The sequence below is a fragment of the Mesoplodon mirus genome (assembly GCF_964341445.2).
Source record: "Mesoplodon mirus genome assembly, chromosome: 5".
NCBI classification, from domain to species: Eukaryota; Metazoa; Chordata; class Mammalia; order Artiodactyla; family Ziphiidae; genus Mesoplodon; species Mesoplodon mirus.
Window position 1 is genome coordinate 146,162,860 of NC_138980.1, and position 22,448 is coordinate 146,185,307.

General features: G+C 36.5%; 1 protein-coding gene across 2 annotated transcripts in view; it reads left to right on the forward strand.

The window, feature by feature from the left end:
• EMB (embigin) overlaps positions 1-22,448 on the forward strand; it is a 42,204-nt gene that overhangs the window by 19,261 nt on the left and 495 nt on the right. For both annotated transcript variants that reach the window (XM_082621948.1, XM_082621949.1), the window contains exons 3-8: positions 4,158-4,344; positions 4,576-4,664; positions 15,530-15,657; positions 18,470-18,749; positions 19,535-19,568; positions 21,915-21,969. In XM_082621948.1, the coding sequence (XP_082478074.1) occupies positions 4,158-4,344; positions 4,576-4,664; positions 15,530-15,657; positions 18,470-18,749; positions 19,535-19,568; positions 21,915-21,969 (773 nt within the window). The remainder of the gene's footprint in view (positions 1-4,157; positions 4,345-4,575; positions 4,665-15,529; positions 15,658-18,469; positions 18,750-19,534; positions 19,569-21,914; positions 21,970-22,448) is intronic.

A 22,448-nucleotide genomic window follows, 5' to 3' on the forward strand; every position in this document is an offset into this window, starting at 1 on the left:
ATATCTCTATACTGTTTCCTGCTAGGGGTGATAATGCAGCTACATCTCCCTGCCAGTTCTCCCCAGGAAAGTTTGTCATCAGCCTCATGAGGTGCCAAAGAAATAATGCCAGAGTCAAACAGCCTTTTCTGGGTGCTCTGACCGCTGGAGCCTCTTACAGCTCTGTGCCCTGGAACGAGGTCTGGGCCTCCTCGTTCTGAGCAGGGGAACCCTGCACGAGTTAGACTTGGGTTGAGCAGCATCCAGCAGGAATCAGCTCAGCTCAGACCTAGGGAGGAGACTCACAGACGTCTACAAAGATTTTATTCCTGAAGCAGAGTTTTGCCAGATGTGAAAGAGTCTTTTGTAGAGTTGAGTGATGGTCCATCTACCACTTGTCCTAGGCATTTTGACCTCCTAAGGCCTCTTCTTTCTTTATAAGCTAAGCTTTCCTTTCATACACGAGGCAGGGAGATAAACCAAACCAGTTCAGTCTTCAAAGAAGCCATGCAATACCAAAAAAAGGCTGTTAACTACTATGAGCAGAGACTGCAAAAATGCAGACCCCTCCATATGCATGGAATCGTGCAGTGTTTGTCCTTCTCTGGCTGCCTTATTTCATTGGGCCTGGTGTCCTTGGGGTTCATCCATGTTGTGGCATATTGCCAAATGAATTTCCTCCTTTTTAAAGGATGAGGGATGTTCCATTGTTTGTATATACCACATTGTTTTTGTCCATTCATCCATTGACGTTTGGGTTGTTTCCACATCTTGGCTATTGTGACATGATGTATCTAAAACAGTCAAATTCACAGAAACAAAGAATAGAGTGGTGGTTGCCAGGGGTTGGGGAGGGGTGGGAAATGGGGAGGTATTAGTCAAATGTCTAAGTTTCAGTTAAGCAAGGTGAATAAGTTCTAGAGATCTACTGTACAACATTGTGCCTACAGATAAGAGGGTAGGTCTCGTGTTACTACCACGAATTAAAAACAAAAAAAAGTATACTTTTTATTGGCAAATGAAAGGTATCTAATCAGAGTAGAATAATAATCTGAGTTTTACTTTAGAAGGACAACTTTGGTATGTTAAAAAAAAAACATGTAGAGGAGGAGAAACTGTAGCCAAGAGAAGTTAGGAAGTCATTTTTCTCATCCTGATGAAAGGTAATGAAGGTGTAGGGGAGGAAAAAGTTTTCCTTGACCCTCTTAGGGTCCCTAACTGGGTCTGAAAATTAAACTGACAAACATAGTTTAACAGGATTAAAGCATACAAATTAATTTAAGTTTTATGTGACACAGCATCCTTCATAAGGAGAGGAGGACCCAAAGAAACAGTTAAATCTGAGTATTTTTATGCTAGGCTTGATGAAGAGTGGAGAGTCGTGGGAGAATATGATAGATCAGAGAGTATGAGATAAGTGTAATAAACTGGGGGAAATTTAGCAAATCCTATTTGTTAGAATTCTTCTATGTGTCCCTTTTGTCTGTGGAGATAAGGATGCTCCTTTCCCCCAGGTATAGGGAAGGCACCTCTCCCATGAAGGTTTTATGACCTGTTTCAGGGGAGAAGCGCAGGGGGAATGTCAGAGTGACCTTTCTGCTTCTGCTATTTTCACAAACTCCTTCAGCTTAAGACATTTAGTATACCAAGGTGCCATATCAAAGCCCTACAGTAAGAAGAGTTGGAGACAACTGAGCAAATCTGATTGACATTTCAGAGGTAAGAATCGACTGAATTCTACTGGATGTGATTTAATCTTAGGGGTCAGGAGAAGAGAAGGCTAATGCATCTCCCTCGGATATTTTGAGTTTGAAGAACCTTTGGGATATCTAGGTTTAGATTCTCAGTAGGCAACTGGAGCTATGAGCCTGGGGATCAAGAAGGAAGTCTTGAATGGAGCCAAGAGTTTTACAAATAAAGGATATTAGAAATAATAGTTGAATCCAACATGGGAGTGTCAAACAGAAAAGTAAAGAGACCAGAGAGCAAAGTCCCAAGGGAGACCAACATTTAGGGGTAGTTGGAAGAATTGGTGTGTGGCTAGCAGAATGTTAGGATCATGAAATAGAAGCAAAATAAAGGGAATTTCTAGGAGTAGGTAGTCTCTGGCAACATCAGATATTTCAGAGACATCAAACAAAACATGAGCTCTGAAAAGAGGTCATCACGTTAAATAGGCCATCTTTAACCCAAGAGGAAGCACTTTCTGTAATGTGGTAAGATACTAGAATACGCTGTATTGAAATGAGAACATGGGTGAGGACAGAGACTGTGTGTAGAAAACTCTTAAGAAATTGGCTAATGAAGTAAATTTCTTTGACAGACAGGACTAAGTTTTAAGGCTATCATAGAGCTAAAGATGAAGTGAGGAAAATTTATAGAAAACAGAAGCTCAGAACCAAATACAGCAGATCTTGAAACATTTTCTCCTATTACTAGTACCTAGTATAATTTCTGCATGTACATATGCTGAAATGTATAAATCCCTTCAGTTTTACTGACTCAATTTTTTTTCCCTGTATAATTGTATTTTGTTAAGGTCTTCCCATAGCTAGGGTTTTTGTTTTGTTTTGTTTTCCTTTTTGGGCATAAAATTCAATTCAGCAATTTTAGAATTACACGAGCAGTTATTTCAAGCATGTGCTCACAAAGCACTTCACACTAGTTGTACTTCACTGTTGGCAAAACTTTGCACATAGTCATTGCTTAAGGAAGCATTTTTGTGAAGTTTTAAATGTAATTAAAAGTGATGTTATGCTATTTTAAGTTCTATTTTTTTTCTTTCTACATTTTGGCTCTGCATTCTACTTTTAATGATACTATACTATTGAGCGTGAGATGGGGAAATGTGTTTATATAATGCAGTGCCCTCTCCCAAACACAGCCCTTTCCTTCTCATTAAAAGTAACCATCACTGTTCTGATTTTTGTTTAGTCACTTCCTTGCTTTTTAAAATTGTTTTATTACATAGGTGTACATTCCTGGGGCGCAGTGGTTAAGAATCCGCCTCCAATGCAGGGGACACAGGTTCGAGCCCTGGTCTGGGAAGATCCCACATGCTGCAGAGCAACTAAGCCCGTGTGCCACAACTACTGAGCCTGTGCTCTAGAGCCCGCAAGCCAGAACTACTGAGCCCACGTGCCACAACTACTGAAGCCTGAGTGCCTAGAGCCCATGCTCTGCCCCCTTCCACTTTACTTTTTTTTTTTTTGGACAAGATTACTTCTTAGGTAGTGGGGTGTTCCTCCTCAGGAGACACACAATTCTGTTTTTGAGATGATTGCAGCAGTTGATGCAAAATGACTGGATTCATGATTCACCGGGGTTTCCTGCATCATTGTACTGTATTTCTATGATGTCTTCATTTATTTGCTGCAATTCTATAAAGAGAAGTTATCTTCCTTTATTATTTGGTTACCAGTGGTACATTTAGTATAGGAAGAGCAGTGTGCTTACTTGATATTTTTTTCTTTATTTACCACTGTTCAAAATTTTAAAAAGCTGGCTCTAAGTTGGATATATATATCAATATCTATATCTACATATTTATATATAGATATATCACCTAATGGCTTTGTACTGATATTTCAAATGCAGTGAAAATTCAGAACTGCAAGATGTTTATTTAAATTCTTCTGTCTCACGACTGTATCTTTATCCCATCCCTACAAATTCTTAAGGAGTAAGAAGACTGGGAATGATAGAATTAGTATATCACACAAACCCACATTACACACTTTCTTGTAGTAACTACCAATAACATGATTACTGAAAGGAGTTGAAACAGTCACTCCTATCTCTCCTTACTAGTTTCTGTTTGTTTCTACAGTTGTGCTGTTTCTACACTGTCAGAGCACATGGCACTTCTTTAAACAGTACTCTTCCCCCTATATCCTTGTCAGCTAGTGAGTTTAAGGAGATTAAGATCACAGCGTTAGGCTTTTGTGATTCCATTACTATTGTAACAAAACTTTTCTTCAGCTGTGCCTATGAAAGAAAATAATAAAGGGAACTAAATATATGTTACAGAGGAATAATTCTTCAAAGGAATGTTACATTAGGAAACTGCTGATATAGCCCTATTGTTGATTATTTAAACTTCTTTATATCTTGGATTTCCCCTAAATGTAACTTTTACAACATCTTTTTGTTTGTTTGTTTTCTTTTGTGGTTAACAGAACATTCCAGTATGCCAGTCGAAAAAAATATCACTTTAGAAAGACCTTCTAATATAGAACTTACATGCCAGTTCATGACATCTGGAGATCTGAATTCAGTAAATGTGACTTGGAGAAAAGGTGATGAACTACTTGAGAATAATTATCTCATCAATGCAACAGGAAGCATCCTGTATACCCAATACACGTGAGTAAACAAAATTTTAACCCGTATGGCTAGATGAAATTAAATTCTAAATATTTTCCTGACTGAGCATTCTTTCCTTTGCTGTCACTTGAATGTTATGCTAATATTCTAATTTGCACATTTACAAAATTTTTTCATCTTTAAATTTTGATTAATGGCTGAGTCTTTCATTTTCATTAAGGAGAGTTTTTTGAGAACTAAGCCTGTATTAATAACTTAAATTATCTTTAGGTTCACCATCGTTAATAGCGAACAAATGGGAAGTTATTCTTGTTTCTTTGAGGAGAAAAAGGAACAAAGGGGCACATTTAATTTCAAAGGTCAGTACTAATAATTTGTAGAGTAATAACTTTAGCATTATATTCTTAGAATTCTAAATCCTCAAATTTGTTGGGAAGAAAATATCTAGTTTTTGTGCTGAAATAAATCTTTACCATTATGTAAAGGTCTTGGATCTTATGCCATCATCTAAAATCCTGTTGTGTTCACAAAATAATTGTTGTGGTAAAAAATAAACAAATAAATCCTCAAATTTTAAAATTATTATTACAATACTAAAAATACAGCTGAAAAAAAAGGCATCATGTGCTTTCTATTGAATCATAAGTGGTGACCTTGAAAATGGAGCTTCACAGTGCTCCCTCCCCCAGTTTAAAACACAGGTTTTAGTTTGAAAGACCAGGCTGCCAGGTTATTTGTACCTCTCTTGAAGCAGTCTCTTGAATTTACTTATTTATTTAGCCCTCCAAACTCAGACCTTTTATAATACTCCTCTAGGTGTCTGAGTTATTGCACTCCTAGACTGTGAGGATATGCTTTGGTGTTCCATATCCGTGGCTCCAGGACTTGGGATTTTAGGAACCCATAAAATTTAAAAATAATTTGGAGATGCACAGAGGTTGCCTGCTTTTGATTTCATCAAGTAAGGACAAACCCCAGAATGTAATCCACAGTTCTCCCACACAGGAAAAAATAAACTCAAAGTATTTTACTCTTACCATCATTAAACCAAAACTTTAAAGGTCTCAGTCTCATAATAGAGACTAGTTGTTCAAGTTGGGTAATTATCTTTATGAAAAACCCATATTCTCTGATAGGTAAGTGAATGTCACTGTCCCTGCTGGTATTTGGGAAATGCAGTCTGTTGCCATATTAACTATCTTGGGCTTTGCTTCACATTAATTTACCAGCACACATGAGAAATTGTTCTTTTTCCTAAAATTTGTGAAATCCAGCTAGCTGCTATGACAAAATACGAATTCTATCCCCAAAGTCCCATCAATAGCAGAATGGCCTGACTCACCGCTGCCATGATTTCAGATGGTCCCCTCCTTCATCCCTCCCTGTAGTCCCTCTGCACTCAAGACTCATTTCCTTTCTGTGGTTTTATAAATATTCCTACTGGGTAAATATAATAAATCCTTGTATTTATGCACTTTGGTCTCTGCAAAGGCAGAAACTATTATCATCTTTTGATTATTTTGGTCATGTACATTCTCTTTTAACCTTCTTTCCTCCATTTGCCAAATTTAACCTAGTGAAGGATAGATATATCATATACATTTCCTTCCCTTATTCCTTTTCTTACCTTCCCTTTTCTTTTTCTTTCCTCAGTCTTTTTCTCTTGCCCCCGCCTTGCCATCCTAATGAACTAACAGATACTAAACACATGGACACACATACACACACACAAACACACAATCCTAGTACGCATTTTATGTGTCTCCTTTAAATGTGTAAAGAAGGCCCACAGGTCTTGAGGAAATACTCATCAAATCTTGAGGCTCAAAGTGCTTCCAGGAGATTCAACTTTAAAAATTGCTTTTTCCCCTCTTCTAAATAGCACTGTTTTCTAGAAATATGTACTAGTTCAAAGTTTAAATATCAAATATATTACATTTTTTCTTATTAGCACTGTTATGATAAATTACTTAAATTATTACTTGGAAGTCATCATTCTAGTCTCTAATGTGAAGATTAACAGAAGCATTTTAGTTTTCAGTGTACTAATAAATTTAATGCCAAGTAGTCTGAAAGAAGGCCTCTTGATCTGTATCTATTTTGAGTAACTAGGTTGATGCTGGCTGGTGTCAGAAGCACCTACACAAGGTCTAGGTTTGAAATCAAGTGCTTTAGGAATGCAAAGAGCCACTGAATATTTACATTTTTGCTTTTTATAGTTTTCTTAAAGCAGTTTAGTTCAGTTTATTTGTTTTGAATGCCCACTTAACAATGTAACTTTTAAGTATGTACTATATCTTAAATATTTTTATATAATTAATAAGTTGGGCCCTTCCAGATTTTCTTTGGTAAAATAATAATTCTCTTTAATTTATCTAAGTTGAATATTGCTTGGAGGAATCATTTCATTTGAGTACAATTTAAAGGCATCTGCAGAACAATTCATATTACAGTTATTATTTAATTAGATCTTATAAGGCTTCTAGAATGGTATATATATATATTTTACAAATATCCTATTTTACTCTTTCTCCACATGGATTGCTTATGGCTTTTCCTAAGAAGAGGAGTATCTTTTCAACTGAGCATGGATGAAAAGCCTGTTTTATCCTCCCTTTAAAATTGAGCCCCCCCCAAAAAATTCTGCTATTGATCACATGAGTCAACTAAAGTGCATGAGCCTGAGTCTTCAGAACAATTTATCAGCAAAGTCCCTCCTTCTGCCTTTATGGGAACTGGTTGATTTATTACTACAAGATTATAAAAGGGCCTTAACATCACTGATTAGTACAGTGTGGAAAACCCTGCTGACTTTGTGTGTTTGGCTGTTGATGACAGTATAGGGGAGAAAGCAAAAGTCACACTGGAAGCTTGCAACTGCTAATGTCACTGACTGCCTTTCACCAAGAAAGATGGGTGATGGTCTGCAATGTTTTTTAGTAGTAGGTCAAATATTCTGAGGTAGATGCTGAAAATTTCTATAATAACCATCAATGTTAAAATCTCTTAGTAAAAAGATGCAGAAACTTAGTTGGTAAAGCATAAGGAATAGGACGTAGAACTTCTTGGAAGACATGGTGAGATTCTGATAGTACCAAGTGCTATGAAACCTGCCTTGACCCAGCCATCTGTCCTCACTGGGAAGCATCCAAGGAGCCAAATGGAAGAGCATAGTAATAGAATCAGTTTGAACTTAAGCTTCAAACGCCAGTGCTGAAACCTAGTTAGCTGTCTTTGACTATATGGAAGAATCTTTTTCCTAATTTGATAACACCTAAACATCCTTGAGCCAAAAATGACACAGGCTAATGTTTTCTAGTCCATAAATATGCAAATATAAATCTCTAAGATTTACAACTCCATAGGGTTTTCACTTTCACTGAGTAGTTCCTAGACCTCATCTTCCTAGACATGAGTCTGAATCAGCAATTACACCATCTTTAAACTTGAATTCTTTCAACCCCAAGATTTTGTGTGTCCTACTTTATCCAGAGTTCCAAAAGGTCAAAAGGACACATTAGAATTCTCTGTCACTGTCCTCCTATTCATAAATATTTCTAAACATAAGCAGAAGCCCAGAACCAACTGTTACCTCTGGAGAAGTTTGAACAAATTAATGTTCCACTGTTATCAGCCATATAAAGCATAATAGAGCAGTGTTTAATGTCATCTTGGCCATTAGTTTATGGCATAGTCAAGGAAACAGAAGAGATGAAAAGAAAATAGAATGTGGGTTTTGTTTCTCTGTGGCATCCCTCAGTCACTGTCAGTTATCTGCTGTCTGTACCCAAATCTTAACATTTAACTGGGATGGTTTAATAGCATACCCATGTGTTCCTCACCCAAACCTCAAAATACCCAAGATTTTCTTGAAAAGCACCCTTCAGCTACCAGTTATGCTTCCCAAGCCTGTGCCTCTTAGAGGCTTACTGCAGACCATTGTATCTTCTGGCATGTTTCCCCCCTCAAATGTTACCTTTCTTCTACTTTTGATTCTTAGCTTGTGGGTGGATTTCAATATTTTGATCATATTTCAACACATATTTCCCTGCTGAAGCATGATTTCCAGAAAGAAGCATGCTGAAATTGAGAAACAGGATAGATATCTGGGAGATCCATAAGCTGGGAAAGCAGAAACTTGCCCTTAACTAGTGCTCAACAAAACCAGTTTTGCGGTCTGCCTTCAAAGCAGTGTTTGTTTTAAGGTGAGCCTAGCCTGGCTCTAGAAGTACTGCACCAGAGCCACACTATCAAAAAGCAGTGCCAAATATGTACATGTTGTATCTCTCCATGTGGAACTCAAGAAGGGTGGCTCTGCTCCATTGGAGGTTTGGGAGGAAACTTGTGGCTTCAGAAAAGAATCCCTATTTTAGCCAAGCTCAAATCTCTACTTAATCTTCAGGCCTTTAGTTGAGGCCTCTCCTAAAGTAGGGTTGATCTTTCCAAGTGGGACTTTATCCCTCAAGTGCTTCTGTGTTCTCATACTTCATTTAGTAATAAAAGCACACCAGATGCTGGGAATATTGGAATGAAGTATGATTAGAAAGTGCTATTAAGCCAATAGTGTTTTGTCAGCAGACCCAAGAACAACTCCATTCTCACCTGGTCCAATCATTCCTCTTCACAACAAATCTCAAATGTGGAAATATACACAAAACAGAGACACCAAAGAAAAGTAACATCTTATTATTGGCCAGCCTTGGCCACAAACCTCGCTGTAATCCTTAGATGGCTTCCTTTTTTCTCAGTTAGGTCTTACTAACCTTAAACCAAAGCAGAGTCATCTATTCTTTCACAGTCCAAGCTCAATTTGGTACTTACTACTCTAGATAGGAGGATATACCCATCTGAACCAGAAGACACATGCTGAGCATGAGGCTGAGTTATTTATATCTCCAAATCCCCAGCCCTAGAAAACAAGACCCAATCTGTGCCCTGGAATATGACCAATCCAGGACTAACTTCCTCTCTAGGACTGGAAAACTGGAGGGTTGAATGAGAGGAGGGAATTTAATACCAAGATCACCAAGGACTTCTGTCCAGACCACTGCCCAGACTTCTGCTGCCTTTGCCTCCAGTGTCTAGTGAGAGAACTAGCTCTACCATAAGAGAAATGAAACAAAATATGTTCTGTGGCTCAGCCTAATTTAGGCCTTTAACATTTTGACATTTAAACTTATTGTCTTGTTTTTCAGGAACTTAAAATATAGTTGTTATGTTAATATCTCAGTACGTATGGTCAACCTTTTCTCTTTGATCCTAGAGTTGCTTCCACTTTTCTTATATTGGTTCCTCCATTAGAGTGCTGTCTGGGTCTACAAATGGCCCTGAAGGGGTAGCTGCAGACTGAGGAAATTGAACCAAACTAATTTTTATTATAAAATCATGTGTATATTATTTAAAAATTTAGCTCATGGTGTGTCAAATTATTACTTGCTTTATTCTTGCCTTTTCTTATTAAATCCAGTATGTGGTGAATGGGCTGTTTCCTTTTTATTCTTAGGTTTTATAATAATATGTAAAGTACTATTCCATTTGTTCTTTCTGCTCCATATACTACATAGGTCTGGAAACAATAATTTCTTTTTAATTTTTAACCAATTTCATTTCTTTTTATGGTAAGGAGCCGTAATTAGGTCCCCTGATTGAAATTGTTCTAATTTATACTTAAATTGTAATCCTTATACAAACTTTTTTTTTTTTTGCTCACAACTCACACATACATACTGTATTTTATTTTTACAAGAGATAAATAAACTGACACCAAGCATTGTAAATGGATGACCACAACAAAAGCAACAATGATTTCAAATATCACACACGAAACACACTAATACTATGTCATAATATTGACATTCAGTCCAGTAATCCTCCACTGTAACAGCTCCTTTACTTTGCAGTGAAAATTGATTTGTATTTTTTTACCTCTGAGTCCTTGTGGGATTTTTTTTTAATTCAAACAGAAAGTAACAAAAATTATAATCATCCTCATCAGTTCACTCAGTTCCATGTAATTTTTTTTTCATCTTGATCTTTTGTTAGCACTTTTATGAATTCATCAGTTTTCCATTAGAGTTCTGAAAATGCTTATTCATTCAGTTCAGCAGTATAGTCAGTTACCAGAAACCTGTACTTGTCAGTCTTTTCCATGAATTCCTTGAATATGAAACCCTTTTATAGGAACATTTTTGAAAAGCATCAGAGTACACCCAGAACTGTCTGTAAATGACAAAAGACTTAAAAATGACCATGGTTAAAGATTTGATGAAAGTTCATAATAATGCAATTGACAAGGAAATTTAGTTATTTCTGAGATATACATTTTAAAGTAATAACTAGAATTATGACTTATAACATTATACCAGAACATATAAGATTTTTAGAAATTTCATGTAATGTCTGAAACATTTATATTAACATATTTCCATACAAATAACCCAAAGAAAGTTTAGTTGTTTTTTTGTTTGTTTGTTTTTTTATACTGTAGGTTATCAGTCATCAATTTTATACACATCAGTGTATACATGTCAACTCCAATTGCCCAATTCAGCACACCACCATCCCCACCCCACTGTGGTTTTCCCCACTTGGTGTCTCTACATCTGTGTCTCAACTTCTGCCCTGCAAACTGGTTCATCTGTACTATTTTTCTAGGTTCCACATATATGAGTTAATATACGATATTTGTTTTTCTCTTTCTGACTTACTTCACTCTGTATGACAGTGTCTAGATCCATCCACGTCTCAACAAATGACTCAATTTAGTTCCTTTTTATGGCTGAGTAATATTCCATTGTATATATGTACCACAACTTCTTTATCCATTCGTCTGTCAATGGGCATTTCGGTTGCTTCCATGACCTGGAACAGTGCTGCAATGAACATTGGAGTGCATGTGTCTTTTTCAATTATGGTTTTCTCTGGATATATGCCCAGTAGAGGGATAACTGAATCATATGGTAATTCTATTTTTAGTTTTTTAAGGAACCTCCATACTGTTCTCCACAGTGGCTGTATCAATTCACATTCCCACCAACAGTGCAAAAGGGTTCCCTTTCCTCCACAACCACTCCAGCATTTGTTGTTTGTAGATTTTCTGATGATGCCCATTCTAACCAGTGTGAGGTGATACCTCATTGTAGTTTTGATTTGCATTTCTCTAATCATTAGAGATGTTGAGCAGCTTTTCATGTGCTTCTTGGACATCTGTATGTCTTTGGAGAAATGTCTATTTAGGTCTTCTGCCCATTTTTGGATTGGGTTGTTTGTTTCTTTAATATTGAGATGCATGAGCTGTTTATATATTTTGGAGATTAATCCTTTGTCCGTTGATTTGTTTGCAAATATTTTCTCCCATTCTGAGGGTTGTCTTTTCGTCTTGTTTACGGTTTCCTTTGCTGTGCAAAAGCTTTTAAGTTTCATTAGGTCCCATTTGTTTATTTTTGTTTTTATTTCCACTTCTCTAGGAGGTGGGTCAAAAAGGATCTTGCTGTGATTTATGTCATAGAGTGTTCTCCCTATGTTTTCCTCTAAGAGTTTGATAGTTTCTGGCCTTAAATTTAGGTCTTTAATCCAGTTTGAGCTTATTTTTGTGTATGGTGTTAGGGAGTGTTCTAATCTCATACTTTTACATGTCCCTGTCCAGTTTTCCCAGCACCAGTTATTGAAGAAGCTGTCCTTTCTCCACTGTACATTCCTGCCTCCTTTATCAAAGATAAGGTGACCATATGTGCGTGGGTTTATCTCTGGGCTTTCTATCCTGTTCCATTGATCTATATTTCTGTTTTTGTGCCAGTACCATACTGTCTTGATTACTGTAGCTTTGTAGTATAGTCTGAAGTCAGGGAGCCTGATTCCTCCAGCTCCGTTTTTCATTCTCAAGATTGCTTTGGCTATTCGGGGTCTTTTGTGTTTCCATACAAATTGTGAAATTTTTTGTTCTAGTTCTGTGAAAAATGCCAGTGGTAGTTTGATAGGGATTGCATTGAATCTGTAGATTGCTTTGGGTAGTAGAGTCATTTTCACAATGTTGAGTCTTCCAATCCAAGAACATGGTATATCTCTACATCTATTTGTATCATCTTTAATTTCTTTCATCAGTGTCTTATAATTTTCTGCATACAGGTGTTTTGTCTCCTTAGGTAGGTTTATTCCCAGATATTTTATTCTTTTTGTTGCAATTGTAAATGGGAGTGTTTTCTTAATTTCACTTTCAGATTTTTCATCATTAGTGTATAGGAATGCCAGAGATTTCTGTGCATTAATTTTGTATCCTGCTACTTTACCAAATTCATTGATTGGCTCTAATAGTTTTCTATTAGGATTCTCTATGTATAGTATCATGTCATCTGCAAACAGTGACAGCTTTACTTCTTCTTTTCCGATTTGGATTCCTTTTATTTCCTTTTGTTCTCTGACTGCTGTGGCTAAAATTTCCAAAACTATGTTGAATAAGAGTGGTGAGAGTGGGCAACCTTGTGTCCCTCCTACCGTCTCATTGTGTCTTCTCCTTTGTCTTTGGATGTGGGGTATCTTTTTTTGGTGAGTTCCAGTGTCTTCCTGTTGATGATTGTCCAGCAGCTAGTTGTGATTCTGGTGTTCTCGCAAGAGGGAGTGAGAGCACGTCCTTCTACTCTCCCATCTTGGTTCCTCTCCACAAACTCTTATTCATCTGCTTTAGCCAAGGACTTGCATAAGTGTTTCAAGCAGCAGAATTTGTTTTACAGCTTCACTGAAAAGTTTTTTAATATATGTTATTAAAGGATGGATTGGTGCCACCTTCAGCATCTCAAAGCTACTGTTTCTTCATTCTTCTGGGCCTTGTCTCCTGTGAATTCATCTTTTATTTTTTATCATTTTAATCTCTTTTAATCGCCTTTCTCAGATGGGCTGAATGTTCTGTAAATGGCTCAGTTTGGACCCTTTTCCACATTTGGGAGTGTTTTTATACATTCCTATGGTTCTGAATGAATTCAGGTGAATTTCCAGTTCTCCTTTTATTCTGTGTCTTATTTCTTCTCTATTCCACATGGCCAACTGGCCTAGAAATCATTCTTGCACATGACAACAATCCATGCCATTAAGCTGGCTAATGTAGGAAGGCTGTGGGCATTACAAATTGTACGAAAACTCAATTAAGAAAAGCAGTACCAGTACATGATGATAACAGAAGTTCGAATTTTGTGGTATTGCTCTACACCAAACCCTTCATATATTGTGTTTGTGTACTTTCTTTACAGTAACATTGTAGAAGGGTATGACCAACCTATGTCCTCAACACTAGTAACACTGAAGCTATAATTCTAATTCAAATATTTCCTGGACCCAAATCTTATATGTTTGTCACATCATTGTCTCATTGTGCTGACTACAAACGCTCATTGACCTTTGAAATGGACACATATTAACCACATTTCCCTTAGTGTCCCTCAGCCTAATGGTGACCAATAAGGAGTGTGGGACACTAGTAGCCATTCAAAAGGAGTGTTCAGAATATCCTCTGGCAAGATCAACTCACCAATTTCTTCTGGCTGGGATGACTTCAGTCATGCCAATCACATGTGTTCACTTCTCTCCTACCTCAGGAGTACCCTAGTGGTACCTTACTAGGTGCTCATAAACTATTAGTGGGGTGATTATAAATTCTGATTGGTAGTTCACATCTTTGGGTAATGTAAAATTGTAGATCATTCAGTTTTATCAAAACATACTTCCTTGGTTATGAAAAGTATGAGAACCGTTGACTTATAGATTGCTCTGTCATCTTATGATTTACACTTTCAGTGGTGATATACCTTCCTTATTTGCATCTCTTTATTATTAGCAGTGCCTCATTCAACACTCTGCTGGTCAGCGTTGCTGATGAAGGAGGGGGTGATATGTGCAATTGTATTTAGGCCCACGTTAAACCATAAGGAAAACTGAAGACTTCCAACACTCATCACTGTAACATTAATCACCTAAAGACAGAACCTGTGAAGAAATCCAACCCTATTTTTACTCCTATACAAGTGGTTATAGAAGTCAGAATTTCTTTTCCAGTTATTACCAATTATTTCCCCCTTCCTCATCTTTACAATTCATACATCCAGCAAATGCCCAATACTCTTCTGGTAGTAGAAAGCCAAGAGTGTTTAGAAAATGTATTTAATCTGGAAACTTAATTTTAGCAATTAAAATTGATCTTTCCATTTTCCACCCTGACCCTCCCCAAAATAAAATCTAAAAATAGGATAACAAGTGAGTAGCAAACAGTGTCTATAAAATTTGTCAACACAGTATTAAAAATTTAGACATTGTCTCTCTGCTAGAAAACCAAAGAAAAGAAAAAGGAAAAACAAAACACAAAACCTGCTAAAATTAGTAAAAGAAAAAAAAATCAACAAAAGTCATCTTTGTTGATAAGTCTGTCTCCCATAAAAGTGTACATTTTATAATACATCCTTTGAGGTCAATCAGAAGGAACTGATTTCACCATGGAAGCTGCTGGTTGGATTTTTATTGCTTTGCTTATGTTCTTATGCTTTAATTTTCTTTACCAAGTTATTCATAGCCTTAAAACTTAATTTTTCTAAATTCAGTGCTCATTTTTATTGTTACTAATGGCATCTGCTTCAAACTTTAAGAAATTTATCACAATGAATATTAGTTTTTGTTTTTTTCCTACAAAACTGCATGAAAGTATTTTTTATCTCATTTTCTTTCCTATTCTTTTCTCTTTCTCTTAAATTTCCTTTGCTCCTTTCTCATCTTCCCGTCTTCTCCAACTCTTTTCATAAATCTGTGTCAAATAAAAATTTTAAATCGTGAAAATTTTGTCTCCTCACTCGAGTGCCATTTAAGGGTGAACTTTGAAAAAATATTTGCTCTAACGTAACTTAGTAGGTGGGAAGAAAGAATAGTCTTGAAAACATGAAGTTTCTTTCTTATCCAAAGCATGTAACAGTCTATTACAATACTTGTAATTGTTATTGGCTCAATAATAGAAGACCTTCCTTCTGTTTCTATATTACTGACAATTATATTGCACCATCTACCTACTACAACTATATGTCCTAACTATAGATAACTATACTGTAAAGTAGTTCATTTTATATAGAACTAAAACTATAGAAATAAAATCATATATTAGTGAAAAAATGAAAAGAGAAATTATATTCTACTTGAATACATTCCCCCTATTCAAACTCTTTCAGTAACATACATTTCTCTCCATTTTTCTTAGTCCCTGAACTTCATGAAAAAAAGAAACCGTTGATCACTTATGTAGGGGATTCAGTTGTCTTGATGTGTAAATGTCAAGACTGTTTTCCTTTAAATTGGACCTGGTACAGTAGTAATGGGAGTGTACAGGTAAGATCATATTTCTTTGACTTGAAGAAAACAAAATAAAAACTTTTATTTGATAAATAATAAGATTATAATACACTCACAATTCTTAGGACTTTATACTTCTGTTATCTTGTTCCTTAATATGTGTTCATGAAGAAAGAATAGTGATGAATGGAGCTGTCATTTGGTGTTTTTAGCATATTACATTATACATCTGAAGATACTCTTAATGTGTCATTAAGTGGTACTTTGTTTTTTAGATTTAGGTATTTATTAAAAATTCTATGAAAGGAAGTTACAATTCATTTTTAGTTGACAAGTTTAGATATAACCCCAACAAAAAAGGATCTTTTTTTGCTTATCATTTCATGAGAGTAACTAGAAAAAAGAAAGGGAGTTTTCTTTTCCTGTTTCTGTCTCTGGAAACATTTGTGATAGAATGCAATACACTGGCAGCATCTGAGAAAAGAATGAAAATTTGGTAACTTAAACTCAGGTTCTAGGTTCTTTTAGTGTCACTGACCTCTTTTGGACTTCCAGAGACCTAAGGGAAACCAAATACTTTAAATTCCTATTAAAGAATTAATGGAGCTTCCCTGGTGCGCAGTGGTTGAGAGTCTGCCTGCCGATGCAGGGGACACGGGTTCATGCCCCAGTCTGGGAAGATCCCACATGCCACGGAGCGGCTGGGCACGTGAGCCGTGGCCGCTGAGCCTGCGCGTCTGGAGCCTGTGCTCCTCAACGGGAGAGGCCACAACAGTGAGAGGCCCGCGTACGGCAAAAAAAAAAAAAAAAAAAAAAAAAAAAGAATTAATGGCTTTTCAAAGAGCTGATATTAAGAAAAACATGAGTACTTAAGAAATCATTTCTGGTTTTCTTCCTCCCAAATAGCAGGGAAATTTAGGACATTGTCCTTTAGGGGACACCCTTTTATTGCCCTGGTGCTAATGAGCATTGAAATTGAAGTCTTGTAAAGGCAATTCTAGAAGGAACGGTATGAGACAGTGTAGATCTTAGTGAAATATTAAATTCCTTCTTAGACAATACTGATGCTATTGTAGACTGCTGACGACGACAGAGGGAAGGACTTAAAAGGGTGAGTTACTGATTCTGTGATTGGTTTGAGTTGTCAAAGAGATAGCTCCAAATCACTTAGGAGTAGACTTAAACTATTATTATTTGTACTATCTTGTTATTGATGATTAGGAAAGGCAGTCATTTTGTGTATGGAAATATTTTTAAAGAGCATGTAAATTTGTAAAAACAAGTAACAGACATAGGTTTTGAATTACATAGCCTAATTTATTTATGCATATGTGATAATAGACAGAAAAAGCTTGTCTAATTATATTAAACTTTTAGAATGTAGTCTGTGCTTCTCTCCATTTTCTATACTAAGTTTCTCTCAATTTGGCCCTAAGCATGGGTTATATTTAGGATATGAGAAAAGTGCAGGGAAGATGGTGCAAGTCAAAACTTTAGGTCAAGTGTTTTTTCAAAAAGTAGGCGAACCATCTGCATCAGACTCACCTGGGGCACCTATTAAACATGCAGTACTTTGATTTATCAGCTCTGAGTTAGAGAGAGTACATTTGTAACAAGCATCACAGGCAATGCTGTGCACACAGTGAGCCAGGTTGCTATAATTTTTCTGGCAAATAATAAACTCACAGACAGTTCTTCATCAGATAACCTCCAAGAATATTTGTATGCAAATTAGCATTTACTGAGCAGTGCAGTTGAGTGATAGAGCAATGAAGGCATCAAATGGCCTGAGAATAAAATTTAATTTAATGGATTAAATAAATCAGCCACCAAATAGCTTAGTATGGATCTTAAAAGGCTGAGGAAAACCCAGTGAATCTCAGAAGCCAACGTGTCAGAAAGAGAGAGAAATTCAGCTGTGAGAAGACAGAAGGTGCGCAGACCACCATGTATACCAGGCTTACAGGGATTTCTACCATTTCTTCTACATCAGCTTCAAAGGCCTGAAGATTTTGTCTTCGGTTCCAGTTTGAGGAACTCCCAATGTCATGAGCCAGTGAGCTTCCTTTACAGGAATGATCAGATATAATAGCTTCATTAATTTAGTAGTTGATTTAATGAATGTATGCCTGAAATTGTGAAGGAGGAAGTATTTTGAACTAGTCAGGGATTGTAACATGAAACCCAGATGGCTGGAAAATTTCTGTATTTCTAATTCTCATAGAATATTTACCCACAATGACTTGCACACTGTAGTTTCAAACATTCAGTGCTAAGTAGTTAAAGCAAAGTGTACTTTTCCTTTGTTTGCTACCTTTGAAAGATCAAACTATGGTAAGACTTGAGCTCTGTATGTATAACTTCTCACATACTTTAATGTGCTCCCTTCTTTAATAAATTTATTTATTTATTTTTGGCTGCATTGGATCTTCGTTGCTGCGCGCATGGTTTCTCTAGTTGCGGCAAGCCGGGTCTACTCTTTGTTGAGGTGCACGGGCTTCTCATTGCGGTGGCTTCTCTTGTTGTGGAGCACGGGCTCTAGGTGCGCGGGCTTCAGCAGTCGTGGCACGGGGGCTCAGTAGGTATGGCTAGTGGGCTCTAGAGCACAGGCTCGGTAGTTGTGGCATACAGGCTTAGTTGCCCTGGCCCAGGGCCCAAACCCCTGTCCCCTGCATTGGCAGGCGGATTCTTAACCACTGCACCACCAGGGAAGTCCCTAATATGCCCTTTTTCTGGTAAGCAGTTTTCTTGGTACTATCTTGTAGCTTTCACTCAAAACTAGATCATTCAGGACATGTATCTTTTATGCAGTATGATAGGAACGGATTTTAATGTCTCCTTCTATTAGGTTCGTGTTGGTGTTCCAATGAACAATAAGTATGTGATCAATGGAAAAAATGCTAATGAAACAAGGCTCAAGATAATGCAACTTTCAGAGGAAGATCAGGGATCTTACTGGTGCCATGCAATATTCCAATTAGGCGAGAGTGAAGATCACATTGAACTTGTCGTGCTGAGTTATTGGGTGCCCCTCAAAGCATTTCTTGCAATAGCTGCTGAGGTTGTTCTTTTAGTGGCTATTATTCTGCTTTGTGAAATGTACACCCAAAAGAAAAAGAAGCACTCAGGTAGGATTTCTTTTTTTTAGATAATTCTCATGTTATGACAATCCATTATGGTGGCTTTAGAGAAAAACCTAACTTTTGTTTTTTGTAGTGGTAGTTATGTTAATAACAACGGTGACAGTGAGCTATGAGCTTATATTGATGGTCTTCTGTATCAACTTCCTAAAAATTTTTAATGTTAAAATATACCTTTTTTCCCTTTTCTTTGGTGTTACTGGGACCAGCACACCAATTAAGTGATATGTGCATTGGTACTGGAATATTAGAAAATTCTGCATTAGCTTAATATAAAAGATCTCAAAGACAATTATTATTTCATTTAGATAACTCATTTTTAAAAACATTTAATCAAACATTCTGAAATTCTCATAAAAGACATTGCCTGCCAGCTTTCTGTTTTCATAGCCTGTGCCTGATGGATAACAGACTGAGAAACCAATGGTCCCCTAAGAAAATTTATCTTATATTCTGTATTTTTTCCTGATTTTGTACTAAATTTTTCATAACTTAAATAATTACAAATCAGTCAGTTCTGTTTTTGATGATCCCAGGCACCAGACTATGCTTGATCAAAACTGCAGGCAATTTTGCAAGTCGGGAGAGCAGGGAAGGAGTGGACATGATGGAGGGGCAGCTGTCTGATGGGGCCCATCTCTCTCATTCCAGAGCGGGAAAACAGCACAGGCAGTCAGGAGATGTTGAATTCAGGGGAAAGTAGAATTGAGCATATATGCTTTGTAAGACTAATAAACCAATCTTAAGAGTTAAATTCTTCTTTTGTTACACAGATGATGGGAAGGAATTTGAACAAATTGAACAGCTGTAAGTATTATTTTTTATAGATTAATTTTCACATGTGTAAAATACAGATAAATATGAAATTAAATAAAATGTTTGCAGTTAGAGGAAAAAAGTACAAGAGTATATAACGTAGTTTACAACGTAGTATATAATGTGTGTTATTTTCTGTAGATGTCCATGTTGTGGTGAAGAATGGCATTTGGCATTTACGTGCATGCAATAGAATCCCCCTCCACCACTTACTTTCACCTCTCTGTGCTTCAGTTTTCTCTTCAACAAAATGGGTTTAATGATATTACTTACCACATAAGGTTTCTGGATTAAATGACTTTCTATGTGTAAAAATCCTTAGCATAGGCTTTGATGCACAGGAGGCACTCAAGAACCATAAGGAAGTATTATTTGTGTAAAGCAATGATTCTCAACCCTGGCTATATTTTTGATCACTTAGGATGCTCCTTAAAATTACAGTTACTCAGACCTAACTGGATATCTTGGATCAGAACCTCTGGAATTGGTGCCTGGGCATCTGTATTTCTTTAAAGTGCCTATCACTGATTCTGATTCTCAGAATTCAGTGTTGAAAATCACTGGGCTTGTGTGTCATTATTTTTGAAGGAACACAAATTGTGCCACATTTCTGTTACAGTCTCCTTTGTTTAGAGTTGAGCTGAGCATGAGGAGAACTAGGAAGAAAATTACCAGGGATATCATTTGGTTTGGTGAACGTGGGAGTTACTGGACCCACCAAGCCAGAGAACTGACAGTGGAGCCCAGTGAGAGAGGTGCTTAAAGTCCAAGTAACACAGCCAAGGGCTGGGGACCAAGAAAATGAGACCAGATTAAAGGAGCCAAAAGAAACCTAGGAAATGGGAGGGCTGAGCAACCATTACCAACCCAGAATTACACCTGAAGTTTATCTTTTTCAGTCAACAGGGGCTCTGAGGTGTGAGTGCTATAGCCACGGTTAAAGAGCAGGAGTGGGGCGGACAGCTGTCATGCAGATATTCGTAGACATTATTTAAATAGTTATTTTTTCCTCAGTTCATACATGGCAGGTAACTTAAATCAACAGGATATGAACTTCTAAATTAAGAGCATAAAATAATAATTAAGAGCATAAAATAATTATTTTATGGGTCAGGAGGTCCATAACCCCAGATAGGAAAAAACTGTTGTCTTAGAACAGAGACTCTCATGGTTGGAAGGAATCTGAACCTCTTTCCGGAGAACTTGGACATCTTGTTTGTATTGATTTGAACATTTTATCTTTCTGGTTCCCATGTATTGATTACCTTTCTTATACTCAGAGTCATATAAAAAACATGACCGTCATTCAGATATTTGAAACAATTACTGTCTTGCCTGGATTCTTTTGTTTTCCCAGCTCAGCCTCCCCAGTGTTTCTATCCAGTCCCTTGCAGTCACATTTCTCATCTTTAGGTTATTTCAGTATCTTTAGATTTAAATTAAGTATCAAGGGCACTTGTACTCATTTAGAGCAACTTTTCACCAATGCTGTTTTTAGAATTTTTAGTTTAGCAGATAAATTTTTCTTTACAGAGAATATTGTTTATCAATACATTTTATATTTGATGCTTATATGTGTGTTTAGATACCAGCGATTCATAGAATTTCTTGGTGAAAATGACTTTTAAAAATAGTACACTACTAAATAAGCATATAACATCAAAACAAGCTAGTCATTTCAAACAGCATTTATCTGATCCACCCAGATATTTAACGCACACAATATTTAACCTACCTGCCCCATCCCCTCAATTTTTAGACAGCTGATTAGGTTGTTGAGTTTATTATCTGGTGGTACTAGTTTAATGAGCTCAAGCCTGCCAATAACATCTAGAAGGGCATTTATTATATACCCTTGTAACCTAGTTTAGTTTTCCTTAAGAATCTGGAGCCCACATTGTGGTCTTACTCTGATGCACATTGGGTAGATAAAGAACCATGTTTAACCTCTAATTCAATGTAATAGACATACTGAATTACAGCACCTGTATTGCACATACTGGCTGAGCTCCTGATTGGCTATTATCTTGCATGTGTCAAAGCAACATATAAGTTAGGCTATATACCCAAGCCTTCACTCATGCTTGGGGAGAAGCAATTCTCCCTCTGCATAAAAGAAACAGGCCTTTGCCACTGTCATCTGTGGCAACAGTTCCTCTCCAAGCAATGGCATACAAATAAAATCAACACTATGAGTAAAACATTTTTAGGAAGAATAAATTCTGTATGTATTGACCTTTTAAATTTTAACCCAATGGCCATGATATAGATGGTGTACTGACCTTAGTTTTATGCAATGTAAACATCTAGTAACTTTCTTTCTTGTTTTCTCTACAGGAAATCAGATGATAGCAATGGTATAGAAAATAATGCCCCCAGGCATAGAAAAAATGTAAGTTGCTTCAAAATGATATTCCAAATAAAAGCTAAAATTCAATATGCATAGGCTATTAATCCATCTACATTTTTTAGTTTTAAAAAGACCTAGTCATTCACTATGTGCTTGGATATGCTTTTTTAAACAATATTATAGGAGAATATACATAGTTACACAAAAATAATCATCTTTTTTCCACCAGAGAACATATAACAACCAATCTAAAAGTGAATCTATTACACTGCAGATATATATTGTTTCTTTTGTCACCACAGGCTAGTTTCTTTTACAACTTTTTATGTAGTCTTTTTTCTTTCTCAGTTTTTCTGGATTCTCCTATTTTATTGTCACATATTCCCATATACTTGGTGCTATGAATGAACCAATATTAGCTTATTTTCTTCACTGATTAGAATCAAAATTTTCATAGTTCATAAACATTTTTTTCCTTGAGTATTTAGAATAGGAACTGTTGGTTTTGGCAGTAGTTTGGA